Source organism: Kalmanozyma brasiliensis (genome assembly GCF_000497045.1).
Source record: "Kalmanozyma brasiliensis GHG001 unplaced genomic scaffold PSEUBRA_SCAF11, whole genome shotgun sequence".
Lineage (NCBI taxonomy): Eukaryota > Fungi > Basidiomycota > Ustilaginomycetes > Ustilaginales > Kalmanozyma > Kalmanozyma brasiliensis.
The window spans coordinates 144,614-168,005 of record NW_015961950.1 but is presented as its reverse complement, the minus strand read 5'-3'; the positions used below and the strand labels follow the sequence as shown (position 1 = coordinate 168,005).

Here is a 23,392-nt window from a genome sequence, read left to right as displayed (position 1 = left end):
GGGGGGGGGGGGGGGGGGGGGGGTGTGGTAGTGGGCAGGAGAAGTCGGCGAGACCCGTGATAGATGACGGCTAGGCAAGGCGACGATGAGGACTCAATTGAGACACACAGACCCATTGTAGTATGCATCTCAAAGTACAATCAATCAGCACAACTACGAAGAAGGCAGAGCGGAGTGCCGGGAGGACCGGAAAGAGCGGCAAGGCGACCGGACAGACGGTCAAGGAGTGAAACAAACGGGCCAACAGAGGCATCATGCACACAGGGAGAACAACGATCTGCCCTTTCATGACGATCCTCCAGAGTGGTAAGGCGAGTGCGACTACGCCACAAGGCAATACGACTCGGGAGTGGGCGACGAGGTTGAGGCGCAAGATCAAAGTGAACTCTGGCCTCGGTCGAGAACCTCTGTCGACATGCTTACAACTTGGCGGACGGCTCCGACCTGCATCGCGGCTGATGGCGAGTTCGGCAGGCTGAGCTGCTGATTGATGAGCGCTCTGACGTTGCCGTGATTTGCCCGTTGACGACTTGGCGAGTACCAAGAGTGGGCATCAGTTGGCCATGGTACTGACCGAAAGCTTAAAGTTTGATTCAGGCACGCGTCTTCTTTTTCTCTTTTTTTGTTTGAATTCTAAACCAATCTATTTACTGACAGGCGCCGGTCTCGTACCTGAAGTCGCAGCGCACAAACAAATCTTTTTGTTTCACTCGGAATTTACTTCTAAATTTGGTAGGCGTATCGAAAGGTTCTTCTTCTCCCGGCTTGGCATTGGAACAAACCACGACTCTCTCGAGGTGCGGATCAAGCATCATGGACCGCTTCCGTCAAGACATTGGGCGAACACGATGGATGCCAAGGCTTGGCGGTACGACGGGTGGCAACAAGATGAAGCGCTCCCAGCAAGTCGGATACTGTCTATCGGAGTCATGGTAGAGACAAGCTTCTGGGCTCCAGTGGGTGACGTGAATCGGTTACTGTAACAAAAATGCAGGGAAAGTTGACTTTTCGCAGGATCTCGTCGGACCTTGAAGTGTTTTCCTGCTCCCGGGAAAAGCCAAAAAGAATCGATTTGTTCCAGGTCTGGGCATGAAGAAACAGCATGCGCATCATAGTGGCCGGTGTCTCTTGGTGGTCGCTGCCCGGGGCTGTCAAGTGCTCGATATTCAAGCTCAGATCGACCCCCTCCTACGCCCTTGCCGCGAGATGGACTCGAGCGATCGCGAGGCAGGCTCGTTCGGTCATGATGGGCACGCGAGTCAAAAACAATGCGGTGCGAGGAAGCCCGAGACAGCCGGCTACGAGGCGTGTTTGTGGATGCGAGACTCGCTTTCACGTCTGAACAGAGCCGAAGCCGATGCTGGTACAGCCGCTCACTAGCGTCGATGATGGCGACCTCATGGGAAGAAAAAAGGGCGGCCGACTCGGAGCACCTGGGAAAAATCTTGCGGGCAGACAAGGCGAGGAAGGACAAGTGAATGCCTTAGGGCAGCCGAGTGGTAGCTTACCAGGCTAGATATGCGCGAGGTACAGTAACGATTTGCCGTGAGACATGACCAAGGCTCGCATGGCATTCGAGGTCGGCAAACATCGAGACGGACAAGGTGGAGCGGAGCGTGGCTCTGCGAACGCACTGCAGGCGTGCAGGCGCTTATGACGGCGGCGTGCTTGGCTGCTGACCAGGGTACCGGCTGCATAGGTTTTTTTCTTTTTCTTTTTCCGCATTAAAAAAGATTTGGCGACACCCGGATCGTCAGAACTTGGCAAAGGAGCCAATGTTTGCTGGCCGCATTGACCTGCAAAGTGATTCGACGTCGCAGTCTTGGATACCCACGCGTCATTGCGCAAACTTTGCTGTTTCTCGCTCCAGTCAGACGCAGAGACAAATCGTGTTTGTGGTCTTGAGCCATCGTACCTCACCGCGCTGGGCCGATCCGCATGGCGTATGCAGGATGATTGATGCTCGCCAAAGCTAGCCTCGATTTGGCTGGAACCTCTACAGACCTTTGGTGCAAGATGGCCCAAATTACTCGGCGATGATCGACATGATCATGATGACAGCTAAGCATGCAGGCTGCAATAATCTCAAGACACACCAGGCACAGCTTTGGAAAGCTCAGCCAGATGGAGGAAGTAGGTTATTTTGAGAACATCGGTCGTGTCTGGTGAGGCGTTTGATCGGCGATTCTGTCAGTTTGATCGCGATACCAGTTTGGCGGTCAAACCGAGCCCAAGTTTGTAAAGTTTGCAAAAGTTTGATTGAAACTATCTGAAACATTGCTTAGCTCCTTGGCGCGAGAAAAGAGAAAGAAGATGCAAAAATGGCGGGCCATTTTCCTGGAAATTTAGAGCTCGAAATTCGGGATGGAAGCTGAGTTGCAAACCCGGTCTAGACCACCGTCGACTTTGGTAGCCGTGCCGTGAGTTGAGCCCAGACGAAGGGAGAGTGAAACTAATTGAGAAATGAGCTTGCCGTCACTATCAGCTTCAAGGTCGATAGCCAACTCAAACGGACTTTTGTTACCGGTCCATCTTGAGACACCGACAGGCAAAGGGATGCGAAGACCCGGCGTGCATGGCGGCTTGCAGGCATGAAAGCAAGCTAACTTAGCGTGCAGCTGGACAGCTGGGTGCCATTTCGCATTTTCATTTGGCTGTCTCCCACGCTAAATTAACAAGAGGCCTCTCTCGTCTGTACCCTGCCAAAGTGTCGATCTCATATCATTGTCAATGGCTTCGCCTCTTGTTAATATCGCCCAAGCCGAGCCTATGCAAAGGCGAGACACGGGGAGCCCGACGTGCTTTGACCTTCTCGTTTGTATGCAAACTTCAGCCCAAGAGCCGTCCACAAACAAGCGTTGCGGTTCTAATTGTATAGTCTACTGTATGGCGCCGTATCTCATCTCACGTTGCGCTCATCCCATCTGCGTGGATAGGCTTGAGGGAAAATGAGCGATCGTCCGGACCCACGGTCGAAGTGAGGCGACGACTGTTACAATTACTCATCCCTAGAGCCCATTTGACCCTCGACATCCGCTCATCCATCACCGGGTCTCGGGTCACAGAATGCCATTCCGTCTTCGTTCATGTCTCGGAAGCTGCAGGAGCCCATCTCGGTGCGCCGACTGAGCTTGAATTAGAGCTCTGGCCCGTGTCACCCTCGACTCGGTTTGCCACTCACTCATGGACCGGGTCCGTCCTCACTGCCCGCGTGCTGACGATGTAGGACTTCGACTTGCGCTCGAGGTCGAGGTCGAGGCCGGTCCATCGTCCTCCGAACATTCGGTCCATACGGCCAACTATCTGCCGTCCGAGCCGAAACAAATGAGGTTTCGCGGCAAACTTCGAGATGCCCGCCAGACCTGCATCTCGCTTGACGCCTTCAGCCGATAGCACATGCCAAGGGCTGCAGTAGGGCCGGGCGAGGCCTTATCAGCATGCTGGATCTTTCCGGAAGCTGAAGCTGCACGGCAAACTCTTGGAGATCAAGATCAAGTGGGCAGCAGCAGACACCCGCTGTTCTCTTCTCCGGACGAAGCTTGGTCTATGGCGACTTGAGCAGCCCACGAGACGAATGGCGCCTCTTGCTCATGTTCCTGAGCGACCAGTACCACCGCGATCCGAGAAGTCAGTCTCACTTTCAAGAGCTTTAACGTTGCGGCGGAGTTGGCCATGCCTCAACGTCACTGCGGAGAGCAAACAAAGCCACAAGGGGCCAGACAATGAGACGGGCAAGTCTGAAGTGTGAGACACGGCGCCAACCGAGGGGTAAGACGACCCAAGCGACTAGGCGACTAATTTGGTGAGTGATGAAATGGGCGTCTTGGGTGGGCCTGCTGATCGGCTTCGCTGCAAGGGCGGGGGATCTTTTTCTCTCATCTCACAAATTCCGGTGGCAGAGAGGCTCAATCTCAAGAGGCGCTTTCACCGAAATAGAATGGCCCGGCAGATTCCTTTACTGCGCCAATTTGTTTCCTCGTCTGTTTCAAACGAGAGGCCAACGGGGAAGAGTGAGTCAAAATGTTGGAATGTCGAAGCGAATCTGGCGGCTGCTGCTTAGTCTGGACTGCTGATGTTCAGCTGACTCTCGGGACGGACTGCCGTTTCATCTGATGCTCTGGTCCCGCCGCCATCCGCACCTTCGTCTTTCTATCACATGCGTCGCCACACGCCGCTTATCACTTCGAGCATCGTGCCCGACGCCTGAACCATGACGGCAAGCGGGCAGTCGATGATGCCTAGCCAGCCTAACCGACAGTCGAGCAGAGCACGAGGGAGCACACAGCGAAACCAAGGAACCGAGAAACAGGGTTCACACCACCCGGCTCTCTTTTTCCCGCCCTTTTTTTTCGGTCCGTCTGACAGTTTCCGCCTGTGCAGCTGCGTCAGGGCGATGCGAGAGATTGCCAATTTTAGGGCACACAACCTTTTTTCTTTGGTGATTTTCCCAGGTTGCGAAGGCTGTCGATCTCGAGCGCCTCCTCTCGCCTGACCTCGTCCTCGAGGCTTGGGTGCAATCTCATATATCCAGCCTGCCTTCCACCATCTTTCTCCCTCCTTCGTCCTTGCAACGCTCCGTATCATCACATCACTCCCGTCTAGCATCGATAGCGATACCATCACTTCAACGGACACTTGCACTCCTCTTCAACGCACTCTCTCTACCCTCCACCACGGACAAGCCCGTTGCTCTTTTGCTCACCAGCCACATTGAACGGAGCTCATAGGCATCTGCTCTCATCTCAAAGAGCTTCCATACGCTAGCTTCACCGAAGCTTTCGATCCTCAGGCACATCACTCGATCAGCTAGCCTCCCACGACTGCGCGTCAAGCGAGCTACCGTCACAGCAAGGCTTCGATCAATCCCTCACATCCATACCGCAGGAACAAATCCTCAACTTGTTCTTCCACAATGGCTCAGATCCTCACCTCGATCTACCCGCCTCTGCCCAAGGCAAGCTACTCGAACATCTTTGACTACGTCAGCTCCGAGTCGGAATCCTCGCTGGCCGACAAGGTCCAGTTCGTTCGCCAGGATGGCAAGCAGTACACGTAAGTAGCATTCTCTTTTCCAATCACTCTGGTCAATGGGTCTCGTTTCGTTATTCTTCTTCGCACCTCTCGCCAGAAGCGTGCCGCTGTCATGGGCTCAGGATCTCGCACTGCTGCCTCGCACTGCCTCTCGACCGCCTTTGGTTCGCTTTCATCTCATAGGCGCAGACAGTGGTGATCACAGTCTCGTGTCTCATGGGACGAAGCGACGGCACGGCTTGGGGAATCGGCGGCCGATGCAGGAAGCTTTCCCTCGCTTCAGTTGCTGGTGAGACCTCTCTCTTTCAGCAGCGATGCAGGCACCAAGAAGGCACATTTGGCGGGGCTTGAATTTTCATCCTTTGATGATTATGTCTCGCCCCTCTCAGGCTATGCCGCCGGTGCCCTGTCCCCAGCTCCTCCCATCGTACTGCCTCGTCTCGACACAGCCGGTTGCGATGCTGCGACGAGCCGATGCATGCGGGGTCTGGCAGAGCATTGTATGCCGCTTGAGCTTGCGTCCACCATCACCAACGACTGCAGATCCGAGGCAAGGGGTTGCCTTGTCACGCTCATGCAGTCGACGGCAGTGCGAGGCGGAGTGGAGGCGAGGCACTTGGCCAGTGTTTTTCCAACTTTTTTTCGGCAAATTCTTCCCCGATTGCGAGCCAATCTGTCCAATTCCGCTCTCTGCGTTCCAAGCCACCTTGCTTCCCCACTTTGCGCCTTGACGCCACGCATGCAGGCGTGTCGATGGGACAATGTGGCTGCTAGTGCGTGGCGGGTGGTGGGGACGGATCAGCTTTGCGATGGTCCAGCCGCACCTCGCAGATCCCTCCCGTCGATCCCCTCTGATCGCGACGGCAGGGGAATTTTTTGGAAATTTCCCATGCCCGCGAGAGCCATTTTTTGTTTGCTCGCGAGACACGGGCGGATCACCGGCGACAAAAGGCGGAAGCGAGGATCGCACCGCTTCCATCGGCATTTTTCGTTTTCCGCTTCGGGTGCGGGGATGACGTCGCAGCACCACAGGGTCGCGACCCCGCACTGTCGTTGACGATGTCGATGGTGGAGAACACGATGGTGCCGAACACACCTTTGAGTTGCATGCTGCGGTAGAGATGCGAACGAGACCACACGACCAGAAACGACGATCGCTTTTTCAGAGCATCACGCATATGCAAGTTCCTGCATGCTGACCTCGATTTTTTTATTACATTTGGACCCTGCTTTTTCTGCCATGGACCCTCGATTTCGCCTTGTCCCGATCCGACGCCGATCTTCAACAGTCACGGCCAAGTCGTCCGCGAAGCTCGACGTCTTGCTTGGACGTTGCGTCACAAGCTCGGGCTGCAGCCTCGGCAGCGCGTGGGTGTGATTTCGCCCAACCACACGATGTACCCGATCTTTGTGTTTGCTGCCGAGGTGGCCGGGTTGGTGACGGCACCTGTCAACCCGGCGTTGACGGTGGGTGAGCTGGCCAAGAGTCTGCAGCAGGCGAGTGTGGATGTTGTTCTTGCTCATCCCAGCTGTCAAGAGTCCGCACGGGCTGCTTGGACCCAAGCGAAGGATGCTATGGGTCGTTCTGACAAGCAAGGACTGTTCATGTTCGACGATGCTGATGAGCTCGTCACTGGTGCTCACGGCGAGGCGGATCTGCGCGCGCAGATGACGGAGAACGAACTCGAATCCTACCGCGTCGAAGATCCTACGACGGAAACGGCATTTATTATGTTCTCCTCCGGCACCTCGGGCAGTGCTAAGGGCGTCGAGATCACCCACTCGAACGTCATCCATTCCGTCATGGCGCTTGTCGCCACCCACGACGACTACTTTGGCCAGAAGGACGTCCAGGTCGGCTTTCTGCCCTTCTACCACATCTTTGGTCTCATCAAGCTCATGCACCACCCTTTCCTGTTGGGCATGAAGATCGTCATCCTCCCCAAGTTTTCCCTCGAGGTCTTCTGCGAGAAGATCGAGCAGTATCGCGCTACGGCGAGTCTTGTGGTTCCTCCGGTGCTGTTGCAGTTGGCTAAGAGCAAGGTGCCGGAGAACTACGATATGGGGTCGCTGAAATGTGTTCAGTGTGGAGCGGCGCCGTTGTCGGCGGAACTGTTCGAGTTGTTGGAGAAGCGATATCCGGGATTGGCCGTGTTGAACGGCTACGGTCTCACCGAGTCGCTGCCCTCGGTGATCTGTTCGGGACCCAAGGAGTTGCCTAACTCCAAGGGTGCTGCGGGCCGTATTGCGCCGGGGGTCGAGGTGCGATTGGTTTCCGAGGAGGGGCACGATGTTGGCCAGGAGCAGGGGAGGGAAGGTGTTCCTGGCGAAGTCTGGTTGCGTGGTCCCACGATCATGAAGGGGTACCTGGACAACGAGGTTGCTACCCGAGAGGCGTTTACCGATGACGGGTGGTTCAAGACCGGCGATGTGGCGGTGATGCTCAACACGGAGATCTTTATCGTCGATCGGATCAAGGATCTGATCAAGTTTAAAGGTTTTCAGGTGTCACCGGCAGAATTGGAGGCGGTGATCACGGGTCATCCCGAGGTGGCGGATGTTGCCGTGTTTGGGGTGTGGAACCAGGACCAGATGACCGAGTGTCCTAGGGCATGTATCGTGCCGAGGAACTTGGAGCTGCTGAATCAGCCAGAGGAGTGCATGGCGTTGGAGAAGAGGGTGAGGGCGCACATGGATGGTCTGGTGGCTGCACACAAGAAGATCCGAGGCGGCATCGAGTGGGTTGCTACCATCCCGAAGAGTCCCTCTGGCAAGATTTTGAGGAGGCTGTTGAGGGACGAGGCGGCTAGGAAGGAGGAGGGTAAGAAGGAGGGCGAAGGAAACTTGTTGAGGTCTACGCTGGTGACCAAGTTGCAGGTGCCTGGGAAGGAGGAGGATGGTGAGAGCAGGGATAGCATTTTCAGCCCTATCAGTCCTGTTGCTGCCGCCTAGGCCTGCTTCGTCGTCGTCGTCGGTTTCGGTTTAGTACTTGCATCGTCTTGGTCTCGGACACTTTTGTTGGATTTGTTAATGGTATGGTTTCTTTCTTCGAAACTGTCTGAACTTGTGATGGCTCAACAAAGGATTGCGATTGCGTGAAGTTGAGGAGCAAAGCATCTCTGATGGCTTAGATTTGAAGAGCAGTGTCTCTGGTGCACTGGTTGAGGTTGGGGTGCTGGTGCGTTGTCGCGACTTGTCGCTGTGGCCGCTTGAGCTTGTGTTCGAGCAGAGGATGCGGGCTCTCCGCTTCCTTCGATTCGATGACCCTCTCTCTGACTTCGCAATCTGATCTCGTGGACGAGTCAACAGAGGGCCACGGTCTCGTCTCGAGCTGGAAGCAGGAGCCACTAACCTCGCAAGTCTACTTGGCTCCCTCACACCGCATCGCACACTCTCACGTCCTCATCCCACTCACAGCCCCACTTGCCTCGACCGCATCGCGCATCGCCTCAGACCATACGGGGCAGGGACGAAAAAGGAGCGTTCTATGCATAACTACACGCGGATCCACTTCCACAGCCAACCAGCAGCCCAAAGCGCGCCATCATCCATGACTCTCGCATACGCCTCTACCACCACCAAACTCGCCGGTACCACTGTGACGAACAGCACTGCCAGCACGCCGGCATCGTTGTTCCAGCCTTGCTGGACGGTCAGGTAGTGCCAAAGGAGACTACCTAGACTCAGCATGACTGTTCCTGAAATCAGCGCGATGCTGAACGCCCAACGACCGGTGTACACGAACACTCTGTTGGAGAGCACCTTTTGCGCAAGGGGGCTGATTTCGATGAGCCACAGCGCGCCGGTGGCGACCAACCAGTTGTCGTATCGAGGATAGGCGTTTTCTGCCGGGTTGAGACCGTAGTTGAGTTTGCCCGTGTTACCGTCCACATGGGCGATGTACTCGTTCCATGCCATAGACGGGAAAGCGGAGATCCAGAGGTACTTGAACATCACCCCGACGCCCAACAACAAGACGCCAGGAAGCCACGCAGGCATGAATCGACTTCCCTGCGCATTGAGCGGGATCTTCAACCCTCGCGTCGAACGTGGGAGAAGTTGGAGATAGACAACGCTCCATTCGGCAACAATGAGACCGGTGAGGGTGTACCAGCTGAACCTGCCCACCCAAGCCGTGGTGAGGATGAGCAGGATGAATCCCATGTTCTTGTACCTCATCACCGTATAGGGCAGGGTGAATGCGAGGACGATGAGCACGTAGGTTTGTTGAAAAATCACCGGGATGATCCACAACGTCCCCGCGGGAGGGATGAACGAAACCGCTCGGTTGGTCTTAAAGTAAAAAGGCGTGCTGAAGAAGAAGAGCAGCGAGATAAAGTACTCGAGTGGGCTGAACCATTGACGCGGGGGTTGGGCGAGCTGGTTGTTCAGCGCGTTGGCCAGGTCGGGTGCGTAGCGGAAGCCATTTACGAAGATGACCAGGGAGACGAGCGCGAGGGTGGCCGCCATGGGAGGGATGAAGCGGAAAGGACGCTTGAAAGCGGTTCCTGCGAGCGAGAGGGCTTGGCGACGCTCGATGAAGGTTTGCATGTTCGTACGACCCGAGAGGAGGATGAAGAAGGCGGCTTGGAGCTCGCCGTCGAAGAGCAAGGGCGAGAGGACCTTGCGCAGCACCGTCTGCCAGGCAGGCGCACGCTCGAGGAAGGTGGCAGGGTAGACACCGTCTAGATCGCGATCGGCGACAATGGCCGGTGCAAAGATGCGGAAGAACGTCCAGATGAGCACTTGCAATCCGAGGATGCCACGGAGGCCCTCGAGGTAGGCTACTCGGCGAGAACGGGGTCGACCTTCATCGTTGCTCTTGTCCTGCGAGAAGGCGGTGATGGTCAGACCGAACGTGTCGGCTGGTTTGAGGGTGAGGTAGCCACGATCGTCGTAGATGGCTTCGGAGGGAACGGCTGAAGTTGGGATCTCAGCCTTCTTGTCGCTCGCCGCACGAGTGGCACCGGGTCGAAGGGAGAGGTCTCTTCGTACGGTGTCTTGGTCCTTGACGGTAGCAGGAGCCGACGCCGCGGCGGGTCCAGCCCAGGCCTCGTGTGGTACGACGTCGATCTTCTTCTCGTCAGCGGGCGTTGCGGGAGTGGGTTGCTGTGGCAGTTCTGGCACGGGTGGAACGTCGTCCTGTGAGCCACGATGGACAGAGAGTTGAGTGTGTCTGTTTCGCTGAAGCGACTTGCGCGTCGCGGGTAGCTCGGCGCTGAGCGAGTATCGGGATGCCATGGTTTGTGTCTGGCTCGTATAGATGTGCGGACTACGTTGGCGTCGTCGTGGTCGGGAAGGATGACGGGACGACGGCCAGGGTCCGGTTGGTGAGCGGAAGGTTCAAGATTGACACAGTCGACAAAGTGGAGCGGCGGACAGGACAAAGGAAATGCAGGCTTGCAGGCAAGCACAGATCTGGCGGAGGCTGTATGCGGCTGCACAGGGCGCAATCAGCTAGAACAGAAAGCGGCCTGGACTTGATCAAAATTGACAGAGGCTGGGTGTGTGCTTTGAGACTTTGATTCTCCAGAGAGGCACTCGCTTTCTCGTCCGAAGCAGTCGGTGTGGGCATGAGACACTATGACCTGCTGGCCCTGGATGCTCGCAGTCCGGAGCCAGTTTGAAACTCCTCTGTTCGACCCTGCCATTGCGCGTGGAAGGGGCCACCTTTGTTTGTGCGAGTCTGAGCATGTCAAACCGCACGGTTTGCTTCTGCATTCGTGTCTCGCCAGGGCTTTACTCGCACCAAGAATACCGAGACAGCAATTTCCGGCTGAGCGATTCGGTTCGGTTCGTCGTATACCCACAGGCTAAAGGGGCGCTTGCGAACCTAGACGAGACACGAGGGGGGTAAAGCGACGAATTAATAAAATAGCAAATCATGACGTTCTCCATGTCTTGCGTGTGCGTAAGGCTAGAATTCCGGGTCCTTGCGGTCTTTCAACGGTACGCACGCCTGTTTTTAAGCTCACGCGCCGAGCAGCTGGGTCAGTTAGAGATTTGTGCGACGATCCGGGACCGGTCAAGCGTGCTGCTGATCTGCAGTCCCTTTTTGTTCATTGAAATGGAATTTGTTTGCTTAGCCGAGGTGCCAGGTGCGACGGGCCAATTTGGTTTGTCTGGTGCAGTTTTCAACTCGAACGGCGACTTGGCCCGCCTTTGTACGTACTGTACAGCATTTCGTCATACAGCTGCGAGCGGAGTAGGACGTACAACTCATATCAGGCCTCATTGTTCATTCGAGCTGCGCATGGGTCAAGCTTGGACTGTGAGAACCGACTACGTAGGCTAGGTGCGGTGATGGAATATAGCGTGTGATGCTTATCGCTGTTCAGCCAACAGCTTTGGCCGCCGAGGCTGCACGAGGGTAGGCTAATCGGTAGGCTCACAGGTGGGCTCTTGCCGTTTACCACATCCATGCACCGTCAGCAATCGGGTATCATGGAGATGTGCGGCGATCAATATGCATCGGAGCGAGCCTTCTTCTGATGTGACCAAAGTTCGGTCGAAGGCCAAGAGGCTGGGCAGCCCGGTGATCAAATGCAACGGAGACAAGACCTGGCAAGGCGAAGGGACGATCGGAGCGAGCGGTGAGACTGGAACACCGACGAGCGTGTGGTCGAGATTGCTTGGCACCGGTCGGAATCCATGTGAGATCAAACAGTCGTGCTTCCGAGTGGATCGAACGGTGAGCTAAGAGTGATGAGCGCACGGCAGTGGCTGTGAACGTGCTCCAACTGTGAGCATCGAAAGCAAGATTCTTTTGTACGTCAGGGTCCATCGGTGCATTCTCAACTTTGACGTACGGAGCTTGTCTTCCGGTGTGGCCACCTTGACATCACTCCGTCCATCGATCTTTCCTATCTTCTCGACACCATCAGCCCCTCCCCACCCCTGGTCGTCAAGTATCAACGAGGTCCCAGGTCGCTTCGATACTCGCACGACGACCGCAACCATGATCGGCAACTCCACAATGCAGCGTGGCGAGTCCGAGTCGTACACGGACAAACCCATCCTCCCCGTCTCCCATCAATCCTCTCCCTCTCGCAAGAATCGCATCGCATCATGGTGGGCCTCCCAATCACGTCTTCGCAAGATCGTATACATCCTCCTCCCCATCCTCCTGCTGCTGGGTCTTATCCTCGGTCTCGCCCTCGGTCTCACCCTGGGCAAGAAAGCAACAGAAGACTCCAACCCATCCGCCGACTACGTCCCCACCACCATCTCCGGTAGCCGCTCCTCGCTTCTCCAACAAGGCTATTGGTACACCGCTCCGTCGAACGGTACGAATTTCAACTGGACTTCTTCCGGCAACCTTGGCAACTACCGTTCCGACAGCCAGGGTGTCGATATCGTCATTGACACCTCCCAACGCTTCCAAACGATTGATGGGTTCGGAGGAGCGATGACCGATTCGTCCGCCTACCTGCTGGATCGACTGCGCACCCGCGAGTCCAGCCTGTACACCCGCGTGATGGACTTTTTGTTCAACAACGCGACCGGTGTGGGCATCACCCGCGTCTCTATGGGCGCATCCGATTTCTCCGTCTCCCAAGAGTATAGCTACATTCCCAACCCACCAGACTTCAATGCTGCTGCATCGCAACTCGATAGCCCGGATAGCCTGCTGTCGAGCTTCAGCACGGCTGGCACGCAGAGTGCGCAGTACACCATCCCCGTGCTGGTCGATGCGCTGGAGCGAAACCCAGATCTCAAGGTGGTGCTCTCTCCGTGGAGTCCGCCGGCATTCATGAAGAGCAACAACACGATGAACGGTGGCCAGCTTCGCAACGGCTTCATCCCCCTGCTTGCGCAGTACTACGCCCAAACCGCCCAAGCGTGGGCCGACGCCGGCGTCCGTCCGTTCGCCATGACGCTGCAGAACGAGCCCTCGCACATCGCCGCCTACCCTTCGATGGGGATGACCGCCTCGCAGCAGGTCCAACTGGCCGAGGCGCTCAAGGGCCAACTCGCGTCGCGTGGTCTCTCGGGCGTCCAGATCTGGGGTCACGACGACAACTACGCCGGCTGGCAGGTTGCCTCTGACATTGTCAATGGCAATGCTACCGCTGTTGACGCGATCGCCTTCCACTGTTATCGCGGTTCACCTTCCCAAATCGCCCAGTACCAGTCGGCGCTGCAAAACGGCGTAAGCAAGCCGATTCACATGTCCGAGTGCACGGGCACGTCCCCCTCCTCTCGATGGTCGGGTATTCAAGGTTGGCTCAACAACGTCTATTGGCCCATGGCGGCGCAGAACGCGTCCAGTGTCATCCAGTGGAATCTCGCACTCGATGGTGGGTACGGTCCGCATCTCAAGACGAGTTACTGTTCCACCTGCTCGGGTTCGCTCACCCTCAGCTCGCAGTGGAACCCCACCGATCCGTATGTGGATTACAACGATCAGGTGTATCTCACGGCGCATTTCGCAGGGGCGAGTACGGATCTGACCAACGTAGGTGGCGGTCCGGCGGTGAGGGTGGGCGCTCAACAGGGGACCCAGTTCTCCCTCGATAGGAGCGATTTCCAGTGTCTCAATTGGGTGGCGTACGCAGCGCCGCTCAGCGGGTCCACGCTGCAGTCCGCTAGCACGACCAATGGAGGTCAGCCAACGCGCAGAGTAGGGTTCGTCATCGCTAACACTTGCAGCGATACCAAAACCACCGTCGTCTCGGTCGATGGCAGACGCACCACCGTACCCGTCAGACAGGGGCTTACGAGCTTCGTCTGGACCGCTCCTTAGAATCTTTAATGAACAGTCGTATTTCTCCAGGGGACATGTGATCGTGCGAGTGAGTGGGTGCAACGAGATCGCCAGTGGATGAATGAGAGTGAGATCTAATCCCGGCGTGCGCGCTTAGTCTTTCCACTACCCCCCGCTTCTCGTTTCTCCAAATTGACCTGGTTGCGCCTCTTCCTTGCCTGATGGTTCTTCCTGTTCCTGGTCTCGTTGCGCCTGGCTTGCGCCTCTGGGTTCTGGATGCCTCGCATGAGCCGGTCTGTCTTGCGCTGCTCCCGTTTGGCCTGCTGACGTCGCTTCAGTATCGAGTAGACCTTGTTGAAGCGGCCCACATCGACGAGGGCTTGCAGATGCGACTGCACTTCGATGGCGAGCGCCTTGAGGTCGTCGCCGCCGTGCTGGCTGGTTTGCGCCGTAGCGGGGGACTCGACGAGCCGGATAATGGGCGATAGGAAGAGCGGCAGGAGGTGCGGCAGGAGGTCGGCTGGGAGGGACGAGGAGAGCGCGGCGAAGAAGCGCAGGATTGACGAGGGTGCGATGGTCCAGTGTGACGGTTTGGACTGGGCGAGAGAGAGACGCGCTTGGAAGGAGAGTCGCGAGACGAGCCAGCGGAGCGGGTCCGTGGCGATGGCGGTAGGTGCGTCCATGGCGGCTTGTTGGCTCTGAGCGCTCTCGACCATCGTTTCGTCGTCCATCTCGTCGTTCTCTCCCTCGTCCTCCTCGTCCTCCTCGCTCGCGTCCTCATCACCATCCTTGCCCTCGTCGTCATCGTCCTCGTTCGCTTCGTCATCGTGACCGTTAAGCGAACGCTTCTTGCTACCTTCCTCTGCCGCACCGTGCTCCTCCACCTCGTCCAGTGCAGGGCGATCAACAGGGAAGAGCGCAAACGAGCGTCCGATCCACACCAGATTCTTGACCACCTGCAGCGCCAGCGTGTCATCCAGCTTGTCCGACCTCAGCTGCAAGCACGACTTCTTGGCAGCGTCGACCAGCGCAGGTAGGCTCGCGATGGGGTCCTGCTGCATCGGCACCATGATCGGCGCCTTTGGCTCGCGCAGTGCGTACATCCCGCCGAGGATGCGAGACGAAGAAATGCGCACCCACTTGTGCGGGAACAGCAGCAGTCGTCGCACCGCATCGTTGGCCTCTGCCGCTTTCGCGTCGCCTGCGCCGATGACCGTGGTGATACGGCCAAGCGTCTGCAGCGAATGGTACGGAAGCTGCCAATCCAGCTCCATATCCTCGAAGCCGAAAGCGCCGCCGTCTGAGCTCTCGAGCGACTCGAGATCGTCCGCGCACTCGACCAGCACCTTGGTCACCACCTGCAGCGCCTTATCCGCCCACACGGCGCCTCTGCCCGACAGCGCCTCCAACAGCAATCCGTACATCTGCACACCCACCCTTGCGAGTTCGGCCTTCCCCTCCTGTCGCGACCACGCATCCATCATCAGCGCCGTCTTGTCCTGCTGCGCCTCCGTCATCGCGCGCAGCAACGTTCGGATCAGCACCGCCGCCTTTTCGCGGCACTTGGAGCTCGAATCGTTGGCGAGCATCATGGCGAGCGCGACAAACAGCATCTCGGCGTACTCCTGCAGCAGCTCGTCGCCAAACTTGTTGAGAATGGCGTCGGTGATCTCGAGCACCGAGAGACGGCCCGACTCGTGCTCGTAGGCGAGGTTCTTGGCGAGGAACCCAATCTGGTTGCGCAGACGCTGCTTGCCCTGCGGGTAGTCGAGTAGGAACTGGAGGTACGTCGAGCGGCAGAGGTCGCGCACCGAGTCGCTCTGGTTGGTCACCATCATCTCGGCAACCTTGTCCATGGTGTCGTAGACCTCGGAGACGACGAGACGGCGACTGACAATGGCGCGGAGCAGAGCAAAGAGCGTGGTCTGCACAGCGGGCTCTTCGAGATCGGGAGAGATGAGCTTGAGCAGCCCGCTGAGATGCGTCTCAGATAGCGAGGCTTGCTTGCATTCGCGCAGGATGGCAGTGAGCGTGCGGAAGGCCGTCTGCACGATCTGCGACTGCGGCGAGCCATACTGGTGAATGATGCCGAAAATCTGCTTGATGAACACGGGCAGTGCCTTGTCGACACGCGAGACGGGCACTTTGACGATCTGAGCGATGGCTCGCAGCGAGAGTTCCAGGACGGACGACTCGTTCGCGTACGCTGCTTCGCCGACGATGTTGACCATGGCGTTGAGCTTCGCCAGCACTTCCTCATCTTGGAAGTCGAAGCGCTCCCTGCGCAGCGAAGTGACCAGCATCTCGAGACCGAAAGCGACGAACTTGTGTGCGTTGCGCGAATAGTGGTCCTTGCCCGCCGTCGCGCCCTCTTCGACGTCCTTGCGCTTGAGGAAGACGGAATAATTGTACAGCGTCGCCGACTTGTGGCGCGACGCAGCTTTCGTCTCGGGCTTGCGCGCCTGCAAGAAGACCGCGTCGCGGCGGATGAGCGTCGCGCAGAGCGACAGGAAGCGGTTTGAGTCGAACTGCGGATTGGCGGGAATGCCGCTCGAGATGCGACGCAGACACTCTTCGACCTGACGCACCGTCTTGGGAATCTCCGTCTGCTGCAGGATGTCTCGCAGAGGCTGAAGTACCTCGGCCATGCGATTGGGCGTGACGATGCGAGAGACTTGCTCGAATGTGTCCATGCTCTTGCTGTGCTTGACTTCTCGGTAGGTCGTCTTGCTGCCGATCGATTCACGGTCGTCGGCGGTGGCGCCAAAGATGTCCTCGACTGCAATTTCGATGATCTCCTTGGCACCTTGGTCGAGCGAGGTAAGCGGCTCGTCTTTGCTCGTCATCAGATGCGTGAGGACCGAGTGCACCGCGAAGGCCATCACGGCCTTCTGCGGACCCCGCATCAGGGATCGCCGCATCTCACGCAGGAACTCGGGGAGGAAGCTTGCACCTAGCGTCGACATGACTTTGCAGGCGGTCTCGCGAGCAAGGTCACGTGTATCCTGGGCCTTGGATCGGAAGACGTTGGAAAGCGTCTTGAGGAGCTTGGAGATCTGGGTCTGACGCTGTTTGGCGGGTAGGCACTGCGCGACGCGCACCACACCGACGGCGATCGGAAGACGAGTCGAGTCTTCCGTCTCGTCCTTCTGCTCGAGGTATGCCATGAGTCGAGGCAGCAGACGCGAAGTAACGGCATCGAGGATCTTGACCCGTTCGGCCTCCTTACCGTCCCTGCTGGCTTGCACGGCGATGCGAGCCTCCTCGTCCTCTTCGGCGTCGGCGCCTTCGTCAAGCGCTTGGTCGTCATCTACGTCGGCTCCGTCGAGGATCGCCTCCTCTTCCATGCCGAAGTGGAAGTTATCCAAGATGGCCATGGCAGTTCGAACCATGACGCGCTCCGACGACCCCTTCTTGTTAGCGAGGCGGAGATAAGTCCATAGCAGAGCATTGTAAGGACCCCACGTGAGCTGTCCTGCGAGCTGGCCGAGACTGGTGATGACCTCTGTGATGAGGTTGTGATCATTAAGCTCCACGGATCCGGGCATGAGGAAGTGACCAAGGACAGGAGCAAGAATGTCGCTGATGGTGCGACTCTTCATGCCGCCCTTCGCGGCTTGCTCTGGCAGACGCTTGACTGCACGTGTCCTTCGATGAAGCTGGATGTGGTGAATGTTGTTGAAGAAGTTGACCTCTGCGTCGCCGGCACCCAGCAGTCCAGACAGCTCCGCCATGACTTCGCACTTTGGAAGGTTCTGCGCAGCCGACGACATGACAGCCAGCACGTCTCGACGAACGAGCTCCGAACGATTGCGTACGGCTTTCTTGAGGCCTGGCCAGACAGCTGACAAGAACAGCTGCATTAGTTCGCCATCGCCGTCCGCGCCCGAGTCGCACTCGCCAGCCGTCTGCGTGATGAACTTGACCAGCGAGGCGTTAGCATTGCTGCGCACCGACAGCTCTTCCGGGTCCAGGATCAGGAAGAGCATGTTGTGAACGAGTGGCTGCCACTCCTTCGCGGTGATGTGCACGTCGCTACCGTTGATCGAGTCGAAAGCGGCAAAGAGCTGGTCGAAGTCGCGCTCTTCGACCCTTCGCTTGCTGAGCGCATTGAGTTGAGTGCACCACTTTGCAACTCGGTCCAGCTCCATGTCCACCTCGGCACATCGGTTGAATGCAGCGCTGAGCGTCCTTCGCGAGTCGGCGGAGCGGAGCAGCGAGAAGAGGCTACTGAACATGGCAAACGTGCTCTTGTACAGATCAGAATGCTTGTCTTGGAACTCGGGAATGAGCGAGAGCAGACGCTCAAAGATGGCGAGGAGCTCGGTCTTGGTGCGTTCAGGTACGAGGAAGTTCGACTTGCGCATCATGGGGCTGAGGAGCTTGATGAGATGGCTGGCGTCCTCCGCAGCGGTGACGAAAGGCGACAAGGCCGCTAGAAGCGAGATTTGACGACGAAGCAGATCGTCTCGGCCCATCGCAGCAGCTGCAGGACCCACTGCCGCAGAGGCCTGCTCGATCAGCGGGCTGACGCTGTTGAGGAACACCGAGGCATGGGGCCTCACGAGCAGGTCGACCAACGGTAGATCATTGCCGTTGCGATAGCTGACATCTGCAGTGATGTCCATCGCCTCCTTACCGGCAGAAGCGGCGGCGAGGACCCGCTCAGCGATGTCGAGCACGGAGCCAATAGCAGAGGGCTTGACGTTTGGTGCTGCAAGGATAGCAAACACGCTGGGCAAGACTTGGTTGTCGTACGTTCCGAGCAGAGGGATCGTTTCAGGCTGACTTGTCCACACGTGGAACAGCTCGAGCAGTGCAGACGGGCTCTGGCTCGACTCCACCTTGAGCAACTCGAGACGTGGTGTGACGAGCTCGGCGAAGATGGCGGGCAGGTACCTGTTCCAGTCGAACGCTGAAGCTGCTTGAGGCTTGCCGAAGAAGTCGCACAGTCGCTTGTAGCCGGCCTGACGGACGAGACGAGCCCGAGATGTGCGCGCGGTGAGGGGTTTGCTGGTCTCGACCGCCGATGTAGCATCGGAGCTCTCGATGTGCACCTGAACGACGGCTCGATGAGCATGGTACGTGAGGTTGAGAGCCACCGAGATGAGACGGTCCCAATACGGCAGGAGGTTCGTGCCGATCTGCTTGACGACCTCGCCGAGCAGGGTGAGGTAACCGACTTGGCGGCGCGTGGATGATACAGGCGACTTTGAGACAAAGTCAAAGCGGTCAGCACCATCTGAGGGCACGACGGCTTGGTCTCCGAAGGGAGCCAGCATCAGATCGACAAGGGTGACGAGCTCCTCGGAGCCAATGTCCGCCAGTGCACCAAGCACAGCTCCTCGTCGAGCCCTTTGGCCGGCACCGCTCGTACGATTGCCGCGTCTCGAGAGCAGGGCACCGAAGAGGAGACGAATGACCAGAGGCATCAAAGCGGGACGATGGTATGGCTGAACCACGTTGGAGTCGGATGAAATCGTGAAGGTGGTCAGCGTGTCACGGAAATTGCCAGCCTCGAGAAGATCTTTGAGCTTGGAGGCGTACGGGATCACCGCTTCATCCTTCCAGGTCAAGATCGCCTCGAGCGCCAGCTTCTGCACCGACACCTCTGCTGTAGCACACAGGCTCAACAGGTAGCTGTGTAGCTCGGCCGTCCGTGAGAGAGCCTTGGGGTTCTTGAGTTTGCCAAGCACCTCGAGATAGGCATTCAGCTGGGCTTGGCGATCCTTCTTGCCTAGTAGCATCACTGCGAGATCGGTACTCTTCTCCTCTTTGCCAACACTTGTAATCTCGTTGTCTTCGTCCTCCTCCTCCTCCTCTTCTTCTTCATCGTCGTCGTCGAGCGGCGAGAGGAGCACGCCGGCGAGGTTGCGCGGCCCAGCATCCCGGAAGAAGATGTGCACGAAGCGCGCGTTGTTGCGCTCGACGATGAGTGCGTTCTCGCCTAGTAGCTTGAGGATCTGGTGGCGGTAGTTGATGAGGTCGAGTCGTGCGTCTGGCTGCTGCGCGTCGATGCAGGCTTGAAGCGTGGTGGTGAGGCCAACACTGCTGCCCGCCTTCTCGGAGCTGATACGAGCGTGCTGAATGCAGCTTCGGACAGCTTTACGCCTTCCGAGCAGGATAACATCCTGGAACTGCTTGTCGTCATCGATGCCCGCCATGTCGCTCTCATCGCGTAGAATGCGATCCGGCTCGACCTCATCTGCTTTGGCGGAATTGGCTTCGTCCTCGTTTACGTGGCCGTTTGCGCCTGCATTAATTTGCGTCCAATCTGCAGGGACGGATCGCAGCTCGGAAGAGTCGAGCTGTCGTCCTGCTTCGAGCTCGGCGATTGCAATGCCAAAGAGAGTGTCCTCAAGTTGACGTTGGCCTGACCCAATAATGTCAGATACCGCCTTGATGGCCTCGGACCAGACGGGGCGCAGATTGACCTTGAGGTTGGCGACCAGATAGCGCAGTACCAACGCATCTCTCTGAGCGAAGCGTTGCACGTCTGCAGCTTTGTAGACGGCAGCAGCACGACCCAGGTCTCGACCGACGCTGCGCATGCGTACGTTACGATCGCGGATCGTTTCGACGGTCAAAGGTGTGCGCTCCACCTCGACGAGCTTGCCAACGAATACGCTCTCGGCGCCGAGCTCTTCCGCTTCGATGATCGAGAGGATCTCGAGCGCCGCGAGACGAATGATCGGATCGGAGGACATGACTGCCTTCGACAAAGGGTCGATGACTTGAACCAGCTGCGGCAGCTGAGGGCGAAGGCGAGCAGGGCAAGAGGCGAGATACTTGCTCAGTCCACGAAGGGTGCCGCGGTGCCATGAAGCGCAACGCACGACTTGCTCGATGGACAAGCGATCCTTGATCTGACCCGCCCAAGATTCGGCTTCTTTGCCTGTGCTGCGCTCTTGCAGGATGGCCAGGCTCTCGAAGGCGAGTCCGACCAACAAGGCAGGGTTGACGATACGCTCGTCATAGCTTGTCTTCACCTGCACTTCGGATGCAAAGAACGCATCCGAAAGGAGGCCATCTAAGAGCAGCTGAGCGATCTGAGATCCGAACTTGGCAGCAGATGCAGTCTTGGGCACAGTGGACAAACGCAGCGCCGGAACGAGCGGCTCCAATGAACTTTGGTCAGCAAGAACGCGAGATGCGGCGCTCTTGGCTTTTGACCCCTTCGCCTTTTGTGTGGTAGCGCAAAAGAGGGCGACGAGCTGGTCCAGTCGAGTTTCGATCTCAGCAGCCGTATGCTTAGACCAGCGCACCAAGGCAGGGCTGGGGTGCGAAGAGCGGACGTCGTCGAGCTGGCCGAGCTTCTCGAGTCGTTCGAGAAGTGTAAAGGCCTGATCCTTGCTGTGCGAGGACGTCGATGTCGAGGCGACAGTCTCTGCGGTCGAAGTCAGGACCGATGGAAGGACAAATTGCTTGAATCCGCTCCACTCCAGAGCCGGCTGTGCAAGTGCTTCGACCAGACCGCTGAATTCGGGCCAGAGCGCCTGTCGCTGTCCCAACGTGTCCTTGGACTTGGACGACGTGGGCACGGGCGCGACCGAGTCGACGAGCTTGATACCAGGGCCGAGAAGGTCCTGGAGTCGGCCAATCGGAATCGACAGCGCAAGCAGCGAGACAAGAGAGGTACGAAGGGGACCACCTTGCGAGGCCTGGACCGAAGCATCTTGGAATAGAGGCGAGAGGCGGAGAAGAAGCGCGAACAGCGCCGGCTTGGCTGCATCTGCAACTCGAGAGCCCTTTCGCACGCCGACAGCGCATGCAAGCCACTCAACAGATTCGGTGAGATGGGCGATATCCTGGGCCGGGCTGTTGTCACGGGACGCTCGCGACTGGTTGGTGTCAACGAGACTGGACACGAACTCGAGCACCGGGGCAAAGTGCAAAGCGTTGCAGTGGTGAACCAGGGCCGTGATGGTCAATCGACCAAGGATGAGGCGTGTCAGGTGTCCGTAATCAGCGGAAGCTGACTCGACTGCTGAGCGGGCGGCGGGACGAAGCAGCACGCTGAGCAGAGAGATGCATTTGGAGTGTAAGCGTCGTTCGAGCGATTTGCATCCTTCCACCCAGATGCCAGCAATACCTCGGGAGAAGCGTACTGATGGGCGACGCGATGGCTGGCGTCGGTAGTGCGGGTGTCGATCCTCGTCGCGCAGCATAGTCTCGAGGTCGGAGAGGATGAGTGATGCGATGCTCTGCAGCTGTGGCCCCCTCGTCTTGCGCAGAAGGTGGGCAAATGCTTCGGAAGCAAATCGTCTCGTGAAGGGAGAGATGCGCGAGACGTCGGTGTTGACGAAAGCGGCCTTCTTTGCTGGTGCCGTCTCTTCGTCGATAGCGTCACCCTGGTCCGAGGCGGTTGAAGCTGCATCGTCGTCTTCTTCCTCTTCTTCATTGTTGTCGTCGTCGTTCGCGCGTGTGACCTCCTTTGCGGTGATGGGCTTCCATCCGAGGTAGGGACGAATGACAGTCCAAGTCTCGATCAGCCGGCGAGTCCTTTCGTCGACCTCCTCTGGCTCTGCTTCTGCATCGACAATCTCGATGTCGATACCTGAATCTGCTGTTTCCTCGTCCTGATCAGCACGTGAAGCCAATTCCTTGCTGACAATGAAGGGGCTGACCGCCTTGAGGATCCATGCTGCCGACTGGAAGCCGCGTTCGACCAGGTTGGCGGCTGCGCGCTCATCTCCGTTTGTGGTGGCCTTTGTTGTCGTGGTGACGTGTACTGCACTCTGGAGTATGGGAGGATAGATGGGCAGGAACTCGGATCCCAGGTCCTTCGCAAGTCGCGGAAGAAGGTCAAGGGCTGCATCCCAGGCAAGCCACTGACTCCGTGCCGAGAGCGTTGTCGTGAGGATTGTCGAGATGGCACTTCGATGGTGTATGAGCTGCGGTAGGGACTGTGTGATGGGATTGAGCTGACGATACAAATCGTGGAAAGCATTGGAGAGGTTGAGGTCGGTCCATGCTTGCAGTGCGTGCGAGAAAGACGTCTTGGCGTGCAGGGAAGAAGAAGCGTCTTCGTCGTTTTGATCCAATGGGTCGTCCTCTTCGAGATCAAGGCTTGTTGCGGTAGCTTTGCTCGAAGAGGCGGCTGCTAGCGGAGCGTCGAGGCCGGAGTAAGGTCGGTAGCTGGTGCTCGCGCTGATGGCAGCTGGCGCGAGATGGACGTCCTGAAGGCGCTGGTTGAAGGAAGCATAACGGAAGCGGGTGGTGACTCTGTCTGCATTCTTGTTGATCTGCTTGAGAGTCTTTTGCTTTGCACTCGCCTGGTTCCCGCTCGCATCTAGCTGAACACGGCGAACCTTGGATGCTTTGCTATCGGCTTTCCTTCGCTGCTGTTCTCTGGACAGCTTCTTGCCCGCCTTGCGAGGCTGGGCAGTCGAGTTCGATGAAGAAGGCGCCATGTCGATATTAGACTGCCATCGATACCGTGAATGCGATATTGGTCGATGCTGCCTGTGCCGGGTGATGGTGTTGATGAGGTGTACCTGCTTGAGGTGCTACTCAAAGGCTCAGTCGAAGGAACCTTGACAAGAAGAAAAGTGGCTGGAAATTCACGCTTTTCTGACAGCCAAAAGGGAAATTTTTTGGGCTTGAAGACCGCCGAATTCCGAGCCTACATAAGAGACGGAAAAAAAGGAAAGG

The 23,392-nt window shown here is 57.6% G+C and overlaps 4 protein-coding genes across 4 annotated transcripts; 2 read left to right on the top strand and 2 right to left on the bottom strand.

The window, feature by feature from the left end:
- Positions 1–6,426: 6,426 nt before the first annotated feature.
- PSEUBRA_000911 (AMP-dependent synthetase/ligase) lies at positions 6,427–7,983 on the top strand (the record flags this gene model as incomplete). The annotated part of the gene is made up of 1 exon (XM_016434212.1): positions 6,427–7,983. The coding sequence occupies one exon, from the start codon at positions 6,427–6,429 to the stop codon at positions 7,981–7,983; it is 1,557 nt and encodes a 518-aa protein (XP_016294307.1).
- A 543-nt stretch (positions 7,984–8,526) lies between these two features.
- On the bottom strand, positions 8,527–10,272 carry PSEUBRA_000910 (uncharacterized protein; the record flags this gene model as incomplete). The annotated part of the gene is made up of 1 exon (XM_016434196.1): positions 8,527–10,272. One exon carries the CDS (start codon positions 10,270–10,272, stop codon positions 8,527–8,529), a length of 1,746 nt encoding a protein of 581 aa, XP_016294306.1.
- Positions 10,273–11,989: 1,717 nt separating this feature from the next.
- Positions 11,990–13,777, top strand: PSEUBRA_000909 (Glycoside hydrolase, family 30; the record flags this gene model as incomplete). The annotated part of the gene is made up of 1 exon (XM_016434206.1): positions 11,990–13,777. One exon carries the CDS (start codon positions 11,990–11,992, stop codon positions 13,775–13,777), a length of 1,788 nt encoding a protein of 595 aa, XP_016294305.1.
- A 95-nt stretch (positions 13,778–13,872) lies between these two features.
- On the bottom strand, positions 13,873–23,151 carry PSEUBRA_000908 (Down-regulated-in-metastasis protein; the record flags this gene model as incomplete). The annotated part of the gene is made up of 1 exon (XM_016434192.1): positions 13,873–23,151. The coding sequence occupies one exon, from the start codon at positions 23,149–23,151 to the stop codon at positions 13,873–13,875; it is 9,279 nt and encodes a 3,092-aa protein (XP_016294304.1).
- Positions 23,152–23,392: the final 241 nt, after the last annotated feature.